Source organism: Megascapheus bottae, chromosome 17, assembly GCF_031878675.1.
Source record: "Megascapheus bottae isolate mThoBot1 chromosome 17, mThoBot2.hap1, whole genome shotgun sequence".
Classification (NCBI taxonomy): Eukaryota; Metazoa; Chordata; class Mammalia; order Rodentia; family Geomyidae; genus Megascapheus; species Megascapheus bottae.
In genome coordinates this window covers 44,289,924-44,304,989 of record NC_143525.1, presented here as the reverse complement: position 1 = coordinate 44,304,989, position 15,066 = coordinate 44,289,924, and the positions used below count along the sequence as shown (strand labels likewise).

The 15,066-nt window shown below is 40.9% G+C and overlaps 1 protein-coding gene across 16 annotated transcripts in view; it reads left to right on the top strand.

Annotated features, from left to right (window-relative positions):
- Nucleotides 1-15,066, top strand: part of Bcas3 (BCAS3 microtubule associated cell migration factor) — a 481,230-nt gene that overhangs the window by 10,142 nt on the left and 456,022 nt on the right. For all 16 annotated transcript variants that reach the window (XM_090351166.1, XM_090351162.1, XM_090351164.1 and 13 more), the window contains exons 4-5: nt 3,306-3,381; nt 4,675-4,781. In XM_090351166.1, coding sequence (XP_090207292.1) covers nt 3,306-3,381; nt 4,675-4,781 — 183 coding nt within the window. The remainder of the gene's footprint in view (nt 1-3,305; nt 3,382-4,674; nt 4,782-15,066) is intronic.

Sequence of the window (15,066 nt, the reverse complement as noted above, 5' to 3'; positions counted from 1 at the left end):
AGCGCAAAAAATAGGAGCCAGTTCAAATATTAGTAACAGCTAAATAAAAGACATCTCATGGTCCTTATAGAGTGATTTGCTACCGTTAGTACATTTTTCAAATGCTGGTCCTGGGATACAGTGATTGTACTTTTTTTTTCCCCCTAGTCTTGGGGCTTAAAATAAGGGCCTGGGCACTATCTCTGAGCTTGCTTTTGTTCAAGGTTAGCACTGTATCGCTTGAGCCACATTACTACTTGCTGCTTTTTTTGTGTATGTGGTACTGAGGAATGGAACCTAGGGCTTCCTGCATGCTAGGCAAGCACTCTGCCACTAAGCCACATTCCCAGCCCATGCCTATGTTTCATAAAATTAAAAAACAAAAACACAAGTTTGTGTTAATCACTGGTGGTTCATACCTATAATATTATCTACTCAGGAGGCTGAGATCAGAGGGTTACAGTTTGAAGCCAGCTTGTACTGAAAGTCCAGAGACTCATCTCCAGTTAGCTAGCAAAAAGCTGAAAGTGGTACAATGCCAGTCCTGAACAAAAAAGCTAAGGGACAGCATCCAGGCCCTGAGCTAAAACCCTGAGACTAGCACAAAAAATAAATTTGTGCTTGAATAAATATAAAAGGAGAATTAAATAAATCTTGTCAGGAATAACATGAAAAGTTTTTTTTAACTATTAAACTTTTTATTATTATTATTATTATTATTATTATTATTATTTTTTTTTTTTTTTTGCCAGTCCTGGGCTTCGGCTCAGAGACTGAGCACTGTCCTTGGATTTTTCTCAAGGCTAGAACTTTACCACTTGAGCCTCCGCACCACTTCTGGCTTTTTCCAAGTATGTGGTACCATGGGATTGAACCCGGGTCTTCGTGCATGCTAGGCAAGCACTATACCACTAGGCCAAACTCCCAGCCCTTTTTATTATTATTGTAAATGTGATGTACATGGGGATTACAGTTACAAAAGTCAGGTAGCGAGTACATTTCATTTTCTGCTTAGGCTTGCTTTAAACCTCTGTTCTTCAGGTCTCATCCTCTGGAGTGAAAAATAGAAAAGATAGGGCCGGGAGTTTGGCCTAGTGGTAGAGTGCTTGCCTAGCATGCACGAAGACCCCGGTTCGATTCCTTGGTACCACATACTTAGAAAAAGCCGGAAGTGGTGCTGAGGCTCAAGTGGTAGAGCTCTAGCCTTGAGAAAAATCCAAAGACAGTGCTCAGGCCCTGAGCTTAAGCCCAGGACTGGAAAAAAAAAATAGAAAAGACAAAAGCCCAAAGTGGTGTGTCCCTGGATTTTAGCATTGGTGAAGTTGAAGCAAGGGTATCTCAAGTTTGAGGCTAGCCTGGGGTACACTGTGAGACCCAGTCCAAAAAAATCAAGCCAAAGCTGGGGCGGTGGCTGACACCTGTAATCCTAGCTACTGAGGAGGCTGAGATCTGAGGATCAAGGTTCAAAGCCAGTTGGAGCATAAAAGGACCTCCAATTAACCTCTAGAAAAGGGAAAGTGAAGCATGGCTCAAGGGTAGGGTGGTACCCTTGAGCTGAAGAGCTCCGGAACAGTGTCCAGGTGCCTAGGTCCAGTTCAAGCCCCATGGCCCACAAAAAAAGAAAAAATCAAGCCCCAACAAAAATGTTGAAATTAGATGGTGTATAAGATAATTTTTATTTGTGTTTTAGGTGCCTTTAGTTATTTTTTGGGAGATCTTTGTTAGCCTTTTTTTTTTTTTTTTTTTTTTGTGAGTCATGGGACCTGGGCAATGTCCCTTAGCTCTTCAGCTCAAGGCTACCACCCTACCCTTGAGCCAAGCCCCAGTTCCCGTTTTCTAGAGGTTAATTGAAGATGAGAGTCTCAGGTCCTTTTGTTCTAGGCTGGCTTTGAACCTTGATCCTCACATCTCAGCCTCCTGAGTAGCTAGGATTACGGGCGTGAGCCACCACACCTGCACCCTGGCTGGGTGGTTAGCTATTCTTTCGGTTTTGGTGCTGAGGGTTGAACTTGGGGCCTGTACTTGGTAGGCAAGCTATCCTCCACAGATTTAAATCCTCACCACCTATTTAAGTTTTAGATGGTAGTTGACTGGGTTGCCTGGGAGGTCACGAAGTCCTGTAATCAAGAGATCCCCCGTCTCTTCCTCTAGCATAGTCCACTGCAGATCCCTGATACCTGTTGCAGTCATTTGAATTTAAGTGAAATCATGCTTTATGTGGAAAGATAACTCCTTTTAAACACTGATGGTTTCTTGTTAACTGTTGATACTTATCTTTGTGACCCTAGAAGGCCTTTTGGAATTAGGGGGTATTTTTTTAATTTTTCCTGGTCCTGGTGATTGAACTCAGGGCATGGTCTGCCCCTGACCTTTTGCTCAAGGCTCTATCATTTGAGCCACAGTGCCACTTCCAGCATTTTCTTTTTTCTTTTTTTTTAAATTGTATTTTATTATCAGGGTAACATATCAAGGGGTTATAGTTACATTTGTCAGTTAGTAGGCATATTACTTCTTGAGCATTAATACCCCTTCTCATGTTTTTGTCCCACTTTTCCTCCCTTTACCACCTTTTTTTTTTTTTTTTTTTTTCATTTTTTGCCAGTTCTGGGGCTTGAACTCAGGGACTGAGCACTGTCTTGGGCTTTTGTCAAGGCTAGAGCTCTACCACTTGAGCCATAGCACTACTTCTGGCTTTTTTCTATGTATGTGTATGTCTTACCAAGGAATCGAGCTCGGGTCTTTGTGCATGCTAGGCGAGCATTCTATTACTAGGTCACACTCATGGCCCTGTTTCCATCTTTCTCTGAGTAGTTTATTGGAGGTTAGAGTAGTACAGACTTCCTGCTGGGCTAGCTTTGATCACTGATCCTTTTTGTTGGTTGTGGGACTTGAACTCTGGCCCTGGGTGCAGTCCCTGAGCTCTTCAGCTCAATGCTGCCACCCTACCCCCTGAGCCCACAGTGCCACTTCCTGTTTTCTGGTCATTAATTGGAGATAAGAGTCTCCCAGACTTTTTTTTAGTACCTGGGCTGGCTTTGAACCTCGATCCTTAGCTCTTAGCCTCCTAAGTAGGTAGGATTGCAGGCTTGAGCCACCATGCCTGGCCTTGCAATTCTTTAATCTACATAAAAAGCCCCTATTTTTCGATGACTTACTAGACTCCTGGACATTGTTTGGTAATAGTAATGTTCCTGGTGTGTTGGTTACCAAAATGGAGACATGGCGGAGATGGGTAGAACTGGCTTTATTTGAATCACCATTTATTTTGAGCGTTGTAATATTAGAGCATTTTTATTTTTATTCAAACCTTTTTGTTTACCATGCAGGCTTATAGTGGAACACCTGTAACAGAAGAAAAGGAGAAAATAGTCTGGGTCAGATTTGAAAATGCAGATCTGAATGGTATGTTTAACTTTTTTTTGGAACATGTAAATTAAATATTTGTTGAAGTTGATCTGATTTTTGGAAGAAAATTTTCACATTGCATTTAGTCTCTTTTCTCTTATAGTAAGTTTTTAGTTTTCAAAATAGTTTTATTTAAAAGGTAGTATAACCATACTATAGAAATTTCTTCAAAGACAATATTATGTTGTATGACAATTCTCAAAGTAAATGTAACTGTGTAGCTTTAAACTTTAAATTCAAGTGAGTTAAAATTTTCGTAGGGCCAGGTACCTGTGACTCACACCTGTAATTCTAGCTGCTCAGGGGGCTGAGATCTGAGGGTTGATATTAGGAGGCAGGGTTACCAAGAAAGTCTATGAGACTCTTAGGTTTAATCAATGACTAAAAACTGAAAGTGAGACTGTGGCTCAAGTGGTAGAATAGTAGCCTTGAACAAAAAAAAGTGCTAAGAGACAGAGGATCTGCACACACACAATTTTATTTATTTATTTTTTTAGGAAAAATGTTATTAGAATTTGGTAAGTTGTATAGGCTTTATAACTAAGAGTTAGTTTTCTTTGTGTTGGTCCTGGGGCTTGAACTCAGAGCCTGGGTGCTTTCCCTGAGTGTTTTTGCTCAAGGCTAGTGCTCTACCCCTTGAGCCACAGCTCCACATTCATCCTTTTTTGCCAATTAATTGGAGGTAAAAGTCTCATAGTCTTTCCTGCCTACACTGGAAGCTCAAATCTTAGCCTGCCTGAGTAGCTAGGATTACAGGTGTGAGACACCTAGGTCTATCTCAGTATATAAATCTGTTATATTGAAGACATCAGGACTGGACAAGGTGATATGAGTTTTTATTCTCATCTGTTTAGGAGGTTGAGGCAGGATTGTCAAAAGACTGATTGACAGATCTTGTCTCAAAAAAAAATCCCAAACTGAAAAACAAAAGCAAAAAGCTCCTTGAAACCCCAAGCCACAATGTTGTATGAGTACTGCTATTATTATTTTTTATAATTTCTCATCTTCTAAACTATATATATATATATATTACATACTTTCTTTTTTTTGTTGGTGTGGGGCTTGATCTCAGGGCCTAGGCACTGCACTTAGCCTCTTTGTGCTCAAATGCTGTACCATTTATTTGCCCCATAGCACCATTTCCAAAGCCTCCTCATAAATGATTTCTAAAGCTTTTTAAATTGTAAGCTAATGTATTTAAATAATTATTACATGAATAACATTAAAGAAGTATATTTCTTTATTGGTACTATGTCTTAAAACATTTTTTGGTACTTAATTCTAATGTAGATACATCAAGAAATCCGGAATTTCAAGAACTACATAGCACTGGAAATGAACCCCCACTGCTGATTATGATTGGCTACAGTGATGGAATGCAGGTCTGGAGCATCCCTGTAAGTATAAAGGTGGTAATAGCAGCATAACCTACTAGGTTAGCTCATCTGAAAAGTGGAGCTGCTTTTATACTTTTGCTAAGATCTCATCCATTTTTCTCACAGTTTTGAAGACTGCTAATTTGTACAGCATAACATGTGGCACTAGGAATGAGGGACAATTGAAAACCTGAAAGTCTAAATGATGGGGAAGTAGATTACCATCTAGGCAAATTGTAATACATTGCTTTTTCTTCTGGAGGCATAAGTAAGGAAGAATTGTTATTGTTTTTTCCATGTTAAGAAGAGTAACAAGTTTACAGGTGTGCCTTTAAAAAATTAGTTGCCAGGGCTGGGATTGTGGCCTAGTGGTAGCATGCTAGCCTAGAATGCACTAAGCCCTGGGTTTGATTCCCCAGAACCATATACACAGAAAAAGCCAGAAGTGGCTCTGTGGCTCAAGTGGCAGAGTGCTAGCCTTGAGCAAAAAGTGTCCAAAGACAGTGCTCAGCCCTGAGTTCAAGCTCCAGAACTGGCAAATAAAAAAAACCCCCCCAAAACAAAAAAAAAAAACCCAAAACAAAAAAACCAAAAAAATCCCCCAAACAGTATATTGATATTTTGAATTATGGATACAGTTCAAAATTTTAGAGGCACAAAGGGGGTAAAATGCTCCTTTTTACAGTTACATGAATATCAAGGTGTTTAGATATATTTCTCTCATCTTTGCTCTGCTCCTTGCTTTTTCTACATCATAAGGTCACTATTTAGAAACTGCATGATTGAGTTTTATAGCTGCCTAATAATTCTATTGATTTTCTATGGTCAGCTCTCTAATAATGAAAGCACTTTAAGTGGATATATATGTATATCCATATATATCTTTTTTTTGATGGGTCATGGGGCTTGAACTATGGGTCTGGGTGCTGTCCCTGAGCTCTTCAGCTCAAGGCTACCACCCTACCCTTGAGCCAAGCCCCACTTCCTGTTTTCTAGAGGTTAATTGGAGATAAGAATCTCAGGTCCTTTTGTGCCTGGGCTGGCTCTCAGCCTCCTGAGTAGCCAGCAGGTGTGAGCCACCGCACCCAACTTAAGTGGTTATATTTTTATATTAAAAGCAGTCATACAGTGAAGAACTTGAACAAAGGTTATTTTCTATATCTGTATATTGGTGTAGGATAAATTTCTTTCAGCAGAATTACTGAGTAAAGGTTAAATGCATTTGGACAATTTTTTTTTTTTTTTTTTTTTTGCCAATCCTGGGGCTTGAACTTAGGGCCTGGGCACTGTCCCTGAGCTTCTTTTTGCCAAGGGTAGCACTCTACCACCTGAATCACAGCACGACTTTCAGCTTTTTCTCTTTATGTGGTGCTGAAGAATCAAACACAGGGCTTTCTGCATGCTGCGCAAGCACTCTATCACTAAGCCACATTCTGAATCCCGCATTGCCCATTACTGAGAATCTGGTAAGAGAAAAATTCAGGCACGTCATGAACATAAGGCGCTAGGATTGTTTATTAGAAAAGAAAGCAGAAAAAGAGAAGTAGACATCCAGTGGGAAGACAGCACCTCAGCCCCTCTCAGCCCTCAACCTGCCTTGAGAATTGGAGTCCTCAAGATGGCTTTCTGATTAGTGGTTCTATTTCCTGTGAGGTTGTGATGCCGGAGATCTATAGTTTACCAGAGATTTTCAGGATATTTATTTCTTCATTTCTTTTGTAGCCCCCATTTTGGTGTTTGGCAGGTTTTGGTTTGTTAGGTTATCCTGCCACCTGCAAGTTCTATTGGTTGCCGTTCTCTGCCTCCTTTCCTACAAAACTTGTTTGATGCACTGTGTGCATGGGTATTAAAAATCAATATTGGGGGGCATTGTTCTTTCAGATGATAAGGTTTTTTCTTAAACATTTATAAGCTAACATTTTTCTTAACATTTAATGGAAGTCAGTACTATAGGACACTGTTTGACTTCACTGGTTTAGAGATTATTTTTGTAACATACATTAAATTAACAATCCCTTAATATTTTAGGAGGCCAATGCCTTATCCATTCCATTTGGCAATTGTGGCTCCTTCATTGTAGAAATATAACTTTGAAAAAGCCAAAAAAAAAAAAAGAAATATAACTTTGAAAGTTTCATTCTCTCTCCTACCTCATATAAAATTTAGCTCCCTATTAATTTTTTTATATTTTTTATTGTAATTAATAAAAGGGTTACATGATATTTGCCAGATAGAAGGTGCATTAATTCACATACATTGATACCCTTTCACATGTCTTGGTACTCATTACCCTCCCCCCCACCCCCCACCCACCCCCTTAGCTCCCTATTAAAATCAAGTAATACTCATTATTTAGGACTGACTTCCTTCCCTCCCTCCCTCCCTCCCTCCCTCCCTCCCTCCCTCCCTCCCTCCCTCCTTCCCTCCCTCCCTCCCTCCCTCCCTCCTTCCTTCCTTCCTTCCCTCCCTCCCTCCCTCCCTCCCTCCCTCCTTCCTTCCTTCCTTCCCTCCTTCCCTCCCTCCCTCCCTCCCTCCCTCCCTCCCTCCCTTCCTTCCTTCCTTCCTTCCTTCCTTCCTTCCTTCCTTCCTTCCTTCCTTCCTTCTTTCCTTTGGCTTTATTTTTGTCAAGATAGGAGAGTTCTGGTTGTTGTTTTTTTTTCCCCATGGCCTTCTTCCTCTTTGCCCTGTTTTCTTTCTGTGTCCTGAGTCAAACCCAGGGCCTTAGGCAATATTCTGGCACTGAGGTACCTCTCTCCCGCCTTTAGTAGATGTTTCCCAAGGCCCAGTTTATGGTAAGGGAGTTTAAGAGCTGGAGCACTGCCCCTCCCCTCCTTTTCCTTTCGGGTTTTCCCTTTTCCTCTTCTCCTTCCCCCTTCTCTTTCCTCCCCTAGAAAGAGAATATCTTTATTGTGATCAGAAGAACTGATTTTGGGAATGTAACTTTTTCTTGTTAACAGAAACTGTCCTGTTCCTTTTGCTGGTTCGTTGACACAGTTGAAGACAGTGGCTGCTGTATCTTCAGCTGGGCAGTTGAGGGGGTGTGATTAGGGGTGTTGACTGGATTGTGCACATTCCTTTGATAGGACGCAGGTTGCTTTAACTGCCCACTTGCTTTTCTTCTAATTAGAGGCATTGCTTTTAATAGTTTCAAAGCTAACTTACATTTGTGTTAAATAACTTAAAGGTATTCTTTTTTTTGCCAGACTATATTTTGAGAGGCTTAAATAATTTTTTTCTTGATGGAGTTTTTTTCCCCTTCTCGTTTTGATTAGTTGTATACTTTTGTGGTCCTGTTTCTCTGAGTCCTGTCTCAAGATTTCTGAGACAATGTAGGAAAAATGGCTTATTCTGTTCTATTGGGTAAACTCTGAATATAGTCATATGTACATTCCTGTCTAATATGTGGTGGGAGATTGAAATTACTCTGTTGCACAGAGTAATCTGCCACAGGTGGCAGATGGCACTATACAGAGAGGCTGAATTCAATTTTAAATCTAGATGAGCCTCAATTCAAACAGCCCAATTCAGAATTGTATTTCTTTCCTTCTTTCTTTCCCTCCCTTTCTTCCCCCCACTTCCCTCTCTTTCATTTTCCTTCCATTAGTCTTGGGACTTGAACTTGAACTCCAGGCCTGGGTGTGGTACCTGAGCTCTTTCACTCAAAGCTAGCACTTTATAGCTTGGAGTTTCTGTTCCACTTCCTGTTTTCTGGTAATTAATTGGAGCTGTGAGTTGCAGGGACTTTCCTGCCCAGGCTGGCTTTGAAATGTGATCCTCAGATCTCACCTCCTCAATAGCTAAGTATATTGGCATAAGCCACCAACATTTGGATTCCACTTCCCTTCCCCCCACCCCCACCACAGCTTAAACTATGTGTGAGCAAAATATCTAAGCTTTTTTCCTTAAGAGCTGTGGTTCACACAGCTTCACCAGTGGCTTTTGGTTGTTGTTGTTGTTGATTGATTGGAGGTAGGACTCTTTCAGACTTGCCTGCACAGGTTGGCTCTGACCTGAGATCCTCAGATCTAAGCCTTTAGATTAGCTAAGGATTACAGGGGTGAGCCACCGGTGCCTGGCTATACTTCATTTCTTGCCAGATGTGTTGTGATACATTATATGAGTTGGATAGTTTAGTTTTTGTCTGTCTGTAAAATGTCAGGACATATCTTCGGCTACTCATAGATTACTGTGACTATCGCTATTGCTCTAAACTTTTCTTTTTTTTTTTTTTTGCCAGTCCTGGGCTTGGGCTCAGGGCCTGAGCACTGTCCTTGAACTTTCTCAAGGTTAGCACTCTACCACTTGAGCCTCAGCACCACTTCCGGCTTTTTTCTATGTATGTGGTACCGAGGAATCGAACCCGGGTCTTCATGCATGCTAAGCAAGCACTCTACCACTAGGCCAAACTCCCGGCCCCTGCTCTAAACTTTTCTGAATTAGGCCACCAGATATTCATCCAGCAGTTCCTATTCTAGACAGTGGGAAGCTTCTGTTGGTCAGCTTTGAAAAAATAAATGGCTCTCATGAATCTTTGAGGGTGGTAAATCAAAATGATTTTGAGTAATTTTGGTTGGCAGAAAGCAAACTTTGTCCAAACCATAGGTTAATTTTTGCTTCTGCTACATGTTGATTTTAATTACATTATTGTTTTGAAGTGCTAGACCCTGCTTAGCTCACCTGTCAAATTCTGCTTTGGTAAAATTGCTTAACTCTCATCACCTGTGTGTGGATTTGTCTTTGGTTATTTTCTTAGAGCAGCGTACGGTGACGACCACCTGTGTGTGGTTTTTACCTTTAAAGACTCAGCCCCACTGAAGTTTGGAACTGTTCTCTACCAACGTGAAGGTGGAGAGCAGTCACTGTGCAGTTATTAAAATGACTCCTGGCTTGATTCATTGAGTGCTGATGACTTTATTGCAGTTGTTTTGAGACACACCTCGGGGTCTGGCATACAATACTCAGAGCTTTGTCCATGCTGCACAAGTACTAAACCACCAGGCTATGGTCCTGATGCAGCTGGTTGATTTTATATAACATTTCTATCTCTGAGTCTCAGATTAAAGACAATAAATAGAGGCTAGAGATGTAGCTGTGTGTTAGAGCATGCTTAGCATGCTTGAATCTGTAAGCTTAAACATATTCCAGTTGAACATAATTTTAAATTGTTATTTATGAAGCACTCATAAATAAGGCTTAGATGTTGTTGAATATAGTCAATTAGAATTATCAATGAAATGGGACTATCTAGTAGTTCATTTGTTGTCCATACCTTACTATTTTGTATATGAGACAGTTGCTTTCTTAGCTTTCTCAAGCTGTCTTTCAACATGCCTGGTAGAACTTACGAAAGAGTGAAGCCAGATACTATAGTTCAAGCCTGTTATTCTAGCTATTTGGAGGAGCAGGGTTTTAGGCCAGCCCCAGCATAAAAGTTGATGAGATTCAGGTTCAGCCAGAATTGAGGCTCTCCCAGTGTTCCCTCTCGTGCGCCCTCCCCTGGACCCCCTGTCTTTCTCTCTTTCTTTCCGTGTGCTAGTGCTTGAACTCAGGGCCTGTGTGCCGTCACTGGGCTTGGTACACAAGGCTACTATTTTACTTTATTCTGCTTGAGCAATAGCTCCACTTCCAGCTTTTTGGTGATTAATTGGAAATGAGTCTCATTGACTTCCTGCTTGGCTGGTTTTGAACCATAATCCTCAGGTCTCAGCTTCCTGAGTAGCTAGGATTATAGGATTGAACCACCCATGTCTGGCAGTCCTGAGCTTGAGCTCAAGGCCTGAGCACTGTCCTTGGGCTTTTTCTCAAGGCTAGAGTTCTACCACTTGAGTCTCAGCACCACATCCGGCTTTTTTCTACGTATGTGGTACCAAGGAATTGAACCTGGGTCTTTGTGCATGCTAGGCAAGCACTTTAACCACTAGGCCAAACTCCTGGCCCATGAATATCTTTTTTTGAGACCAAGTTTTACTAAGTAGTATAAGATAGCTTGGAACTCTTAGCCCTCTTTTCTTAGTTTCTTTCTTTTTTTGTCAGTTGCAGGACTTGAACTCGGGGTCTGGGCATTGTTCCTGAGCTCTTTAGCTCAAGGCTACCATGCTCCCCCTTGAGCCAAAGTGACACTTCCAGTTTTCTGGTGATTAATTGGAGATAAGAGTCTTAATGGACTTTTTAGTTCCCTAGGTGGCTTTGAAACACATTCCTCAGATCTCAGCCTCCTGACTAGCTAGGATGAGCCACCTAGGGGGAGTAGCTAGTAGCACAGTGAGCCACCGTGCCTGGTTTTCTTGTCTTAGTTTCAGTATAGCTGGAATTACACGGTATACAATGGGATGCAGTGCTACATGTCTTTTTTGTGGTGCTGGGTTACAAGCCAGAATGTTGCTAGTTCGGGCAAGTGCTTCACAACTGATCTATATCATTGGCACTTATGCTTTTGACATAGCATCTTGCTGTGCACATTAGACTGGCCAGAAACTCCAGAAATGTTCCTATTTCACCTGTTGGATTACAGGCATCTAAAACTACACAGATGGCTATATCAAAAAAATATATAGCACTGCCAGGCATGGTGGCTCATGCCTATAATCCTAGCTACTCAGGAAGCTGAGATCTGAGGATCAAGGTTCAAAGCCAGTCACAAGAAGACTTGAGACTCTTATCTCCAATTAACCTCTAGAAAATGGAAAGTGGGGCTTGGCTCAAGGGTAGGGTGGTAGCCTTGAGCTGAAGAGCTCAAGCACAGTGCCCAGGCCCAGTTTAAGCCCCATGACCCTCCCCCCACCCCCCAAAAATAGGACTACTAGTGTTTGAACTTAGGGCTTTTGCCTGCTCAGCAGACATACTACTACTTAAGTCACAACCCCAGCTCTTTATGCTTTATTTTTGTGATAGTTTTTCTTTGTCCCCAGATTGGCCTGAACTACCCTCTTTCCATTTGTTTTCTGATGTAACTAGGATGACTGGTATGTGCCAGATGTGCCTAGTTTTTTTTTTTTTTTTAATTGAGATGAAGTTCTTTTATGATTTTTTTTTTTGGTCCCACTTGGCCTCCATGATCTTCCCAATTTCAGCCTCCTGAGTATGTCAGATTAGAGTGGCCCACTATGCCAGGCCATATATATATACATATATATGTATACACACACATATATATACGTATATATGTATATATACGTATATATATGTGTGTGTATATATATATATTTTTTTTTTTTTTTGTGGGTCATGGGGTTTGTACTCGGCCTGAGCACTGTCCCTGAGCTCTTCAGCTCAAGGTTACTGCCCTACCCTTGAGGCAAGCTCCATTTCCTGTTTTCTAGAGTTTAATTGTAGATAAAGGTACTTTTGTGCACGGGCTGGCTTTGAACCTTGATCCTTAGATCTCAGCCTCCTGAGTAGCTAGGATTACAGGCACGAGCCACTGCACTTGGCCACCAGGCCATAATTTTTAAGTATAAATTTTCTGAACAATTGAGAAAATAAATCCAGATGATATAGAACATGTAGCCACTCAAGAAATTTCAGTTCATTCTTTGTTAATTTTGCCCTTATGCCATCTATAAGCAACCACTGTTCTCATGTCTGCCCCATACTGCAGAACAAGCTTTACCTGTTCTAGAAAATCCTGTATTTATTTTACAAAATATAGTCTTTTGTGTGTGGGGCTTCATTCTCTCAGCATGCAAACAACTGTGTTTGTTCTTTTTATTGGTTTTCCAGTATGTAAATGTATCCATGCATTGCCCTCATTGATTTTCAGCTTTTGTTATGAGTGAAGCTTTTGTAAATATGCAAACATTTTTGTCCTATAAACACCTGCAATTACAATTGCTCAGAGGGTTGGAATGTGGTTAGTTGAACTTTGAGTCTAGGTGCAGTCTGCTTTTTAAGGCTACTGCTCTACCACTTGAGCCCTAACTCCACTTCAGATTTTTTGTTTTTGGGTAGTTAATTATTGATGAGAGACTTTCCTACCCAGGCTAGCTTTGAACCATGATACTCAGATCTCAGCCTCTTGTGTAGCTAGACTGCAGGTATGAGGCACTGCCATCTGGCGGTGCAACTTTTTGCACATTAAAATTTCTGGGGTACATCCTCTTCCAAAACTGAATTTTATAAGTAAATGAATTTTGAGCAGAGATGCACAGAAATATTACTTCTAAAAGTGAAAAAGGTATGTGAGAAGTAGGTTTGAGTTGTAATGTGTTGATCATGCATTAACTGGTGAGTGAACTGTTACTATTTGCAACAGGGTAAGCTGAATGTAGGCTTTCAGAAGTGGGTGGCTAGGTACCACCAGTGTTTGTAGTGTACACATAATCTAAGTTAGATTTCAAATGACACAATTTTAAATTAATTGGTCCATTAAAAATAATTTGATAAATGGTGCTGAAGTGAACATCCTTGTGCTAATGGCTTTAGTATGTTCATGTTTCTGGACGATTGGGTAAATGCCAAGGAGTGGGATTGCTGGGTCATAGGGGAGGTCTATGTTTAGTCTTTTGAGGAACCCCCATACTGCTTTCCATAGTGGAGTTTATACTCCACCAAGAGTGTAGTAGTGATCCCTCCTGGCCACATCTCTGCCAGCATCTGTTATTGGATTTCTTGATCATGGCCATTCTAACTGGAGTGTTTTGATTTGACCTTCCTTCCTTCCTCCCTCCCTCCCTCCCTCCCTCTCTCTCTCTCTTTCTTTCTTTCTTTCTTTGCCTGTGCTAGGCTTGAGCTCAGGGCCTGAGCACTATCCTTGGACTTTCTCAAGGCTAGAAGCTCTACCACTTGAGCCTCAGCACCACTTCTTGTTTTTTTCTATGTATGTGATACCGAGGAATTGAACCTGGGTCTTCGTGCATGCTAGGCAAGCACTTTAACCACTAGGCCAACCTCCTGGCCCAAACTCCCTTTTAGATATGAGGCCTTTGTGGGCTTTCTATTTAACTTGCTAGCTATGTCCTTTGCCTTAAGAAGTTCTGCAGTTTAATGCAGTCCCATTTGTCCAAACTTTTTTTTATTTTGTTGTGTTTTTGGGTCTTTATTAAGAAAATTTTGACCTGTGCCTAGGAGACCTAGTGTATCTCCTATTCCTTCTTGTAAAGTTTTCAGGGTATCTGCTTTTACCTCAAGGTCTTTGATCCATTTGTAATTTATCCTCGTGCAGAGTAACAAGTCTTTAGTTCTATTCTGTTGGTCCTCAGGCCTGTTCTTGTGCCAGTACCAAGCTGTTTTGCTTACTATGGCTCTGTTCATTGAGGCACTATTTACCATAGCGACGATATGGAACCAAACCAGATGCCCCTTGGTAGATGACTGGATCAAGAAGATGTGGTATTTATACACAATGGAATTCTATGCTGCCATCAGAAAGAATCTAACCTCTCCCCATTTGTAAGGAAATGGAAAGACTTGGAAAAAAATCATATTAAGTGAAGTAAGCCAGACCCAAAGGATCATAGGTTCAATGGTTTCTCTCATTTGTAATAATTAATATGCACCTAGTACTCTCCTAGCAGAGGAATACAATAGCGCAAAACCAAGATACATAAGGCCATATAGGATGAGGCAAAATGAAAGGATCTCCAGGATATGGAACCAAGAGCTTTATCTTGTGTGATTGTTGTTCTTAATATACTGTGTTATTTATCTTCTCTTTCTCATATTGTTACTATATCTGACTTTGTTACCTGGCATATTGTGTATACCTTTCTTTGTTTATTTGAAATAGGTGAGGGAAGGGTGAAAAACAAGATGATTGGGAGGGGGTAACAGGAGGGAAATGGGGACAAAAACATGAGAAAGGGGTATTAATGTGTGAGAAGTATTGCACCAGATAGTAGGTGAAAATAACTGTAACCCCTTTGTACATTAAAATAATAAAAAAAGTAGTTTGAAAACAAACTGAGGCTTGAACTCAGGGCATGGGCACTGTCCCTGAGCTTCTTTTTGGTCAAGGCTAGCACTCTATCACTTGTCACAACAACACTTCCACTTTTTCTGTTTATATAGTACTGAGGAATCGAACCCAGGGGCTCATACATGCTAGGCATGCACTCTAGCACTAAACCACATTCCCAGCCCCTTGAAAAAAATTTTTAACAGAATAAGTCTTTTTGCCAATGAGTATGTTCCAAATATTTGTGCAATTATGTGGTATAATTCTGAGTACTAAGGTTTGATCCAGGGCCTTGTGCATGTCAAACATATACATCATTCCTGAGCTACAATCTTTTGCCTCAGTTTGTTAGTTTTGATAATATAAAACCTATGTAGTTATCCAACTAGGAAAATGTATGGGGAAACATTCAAA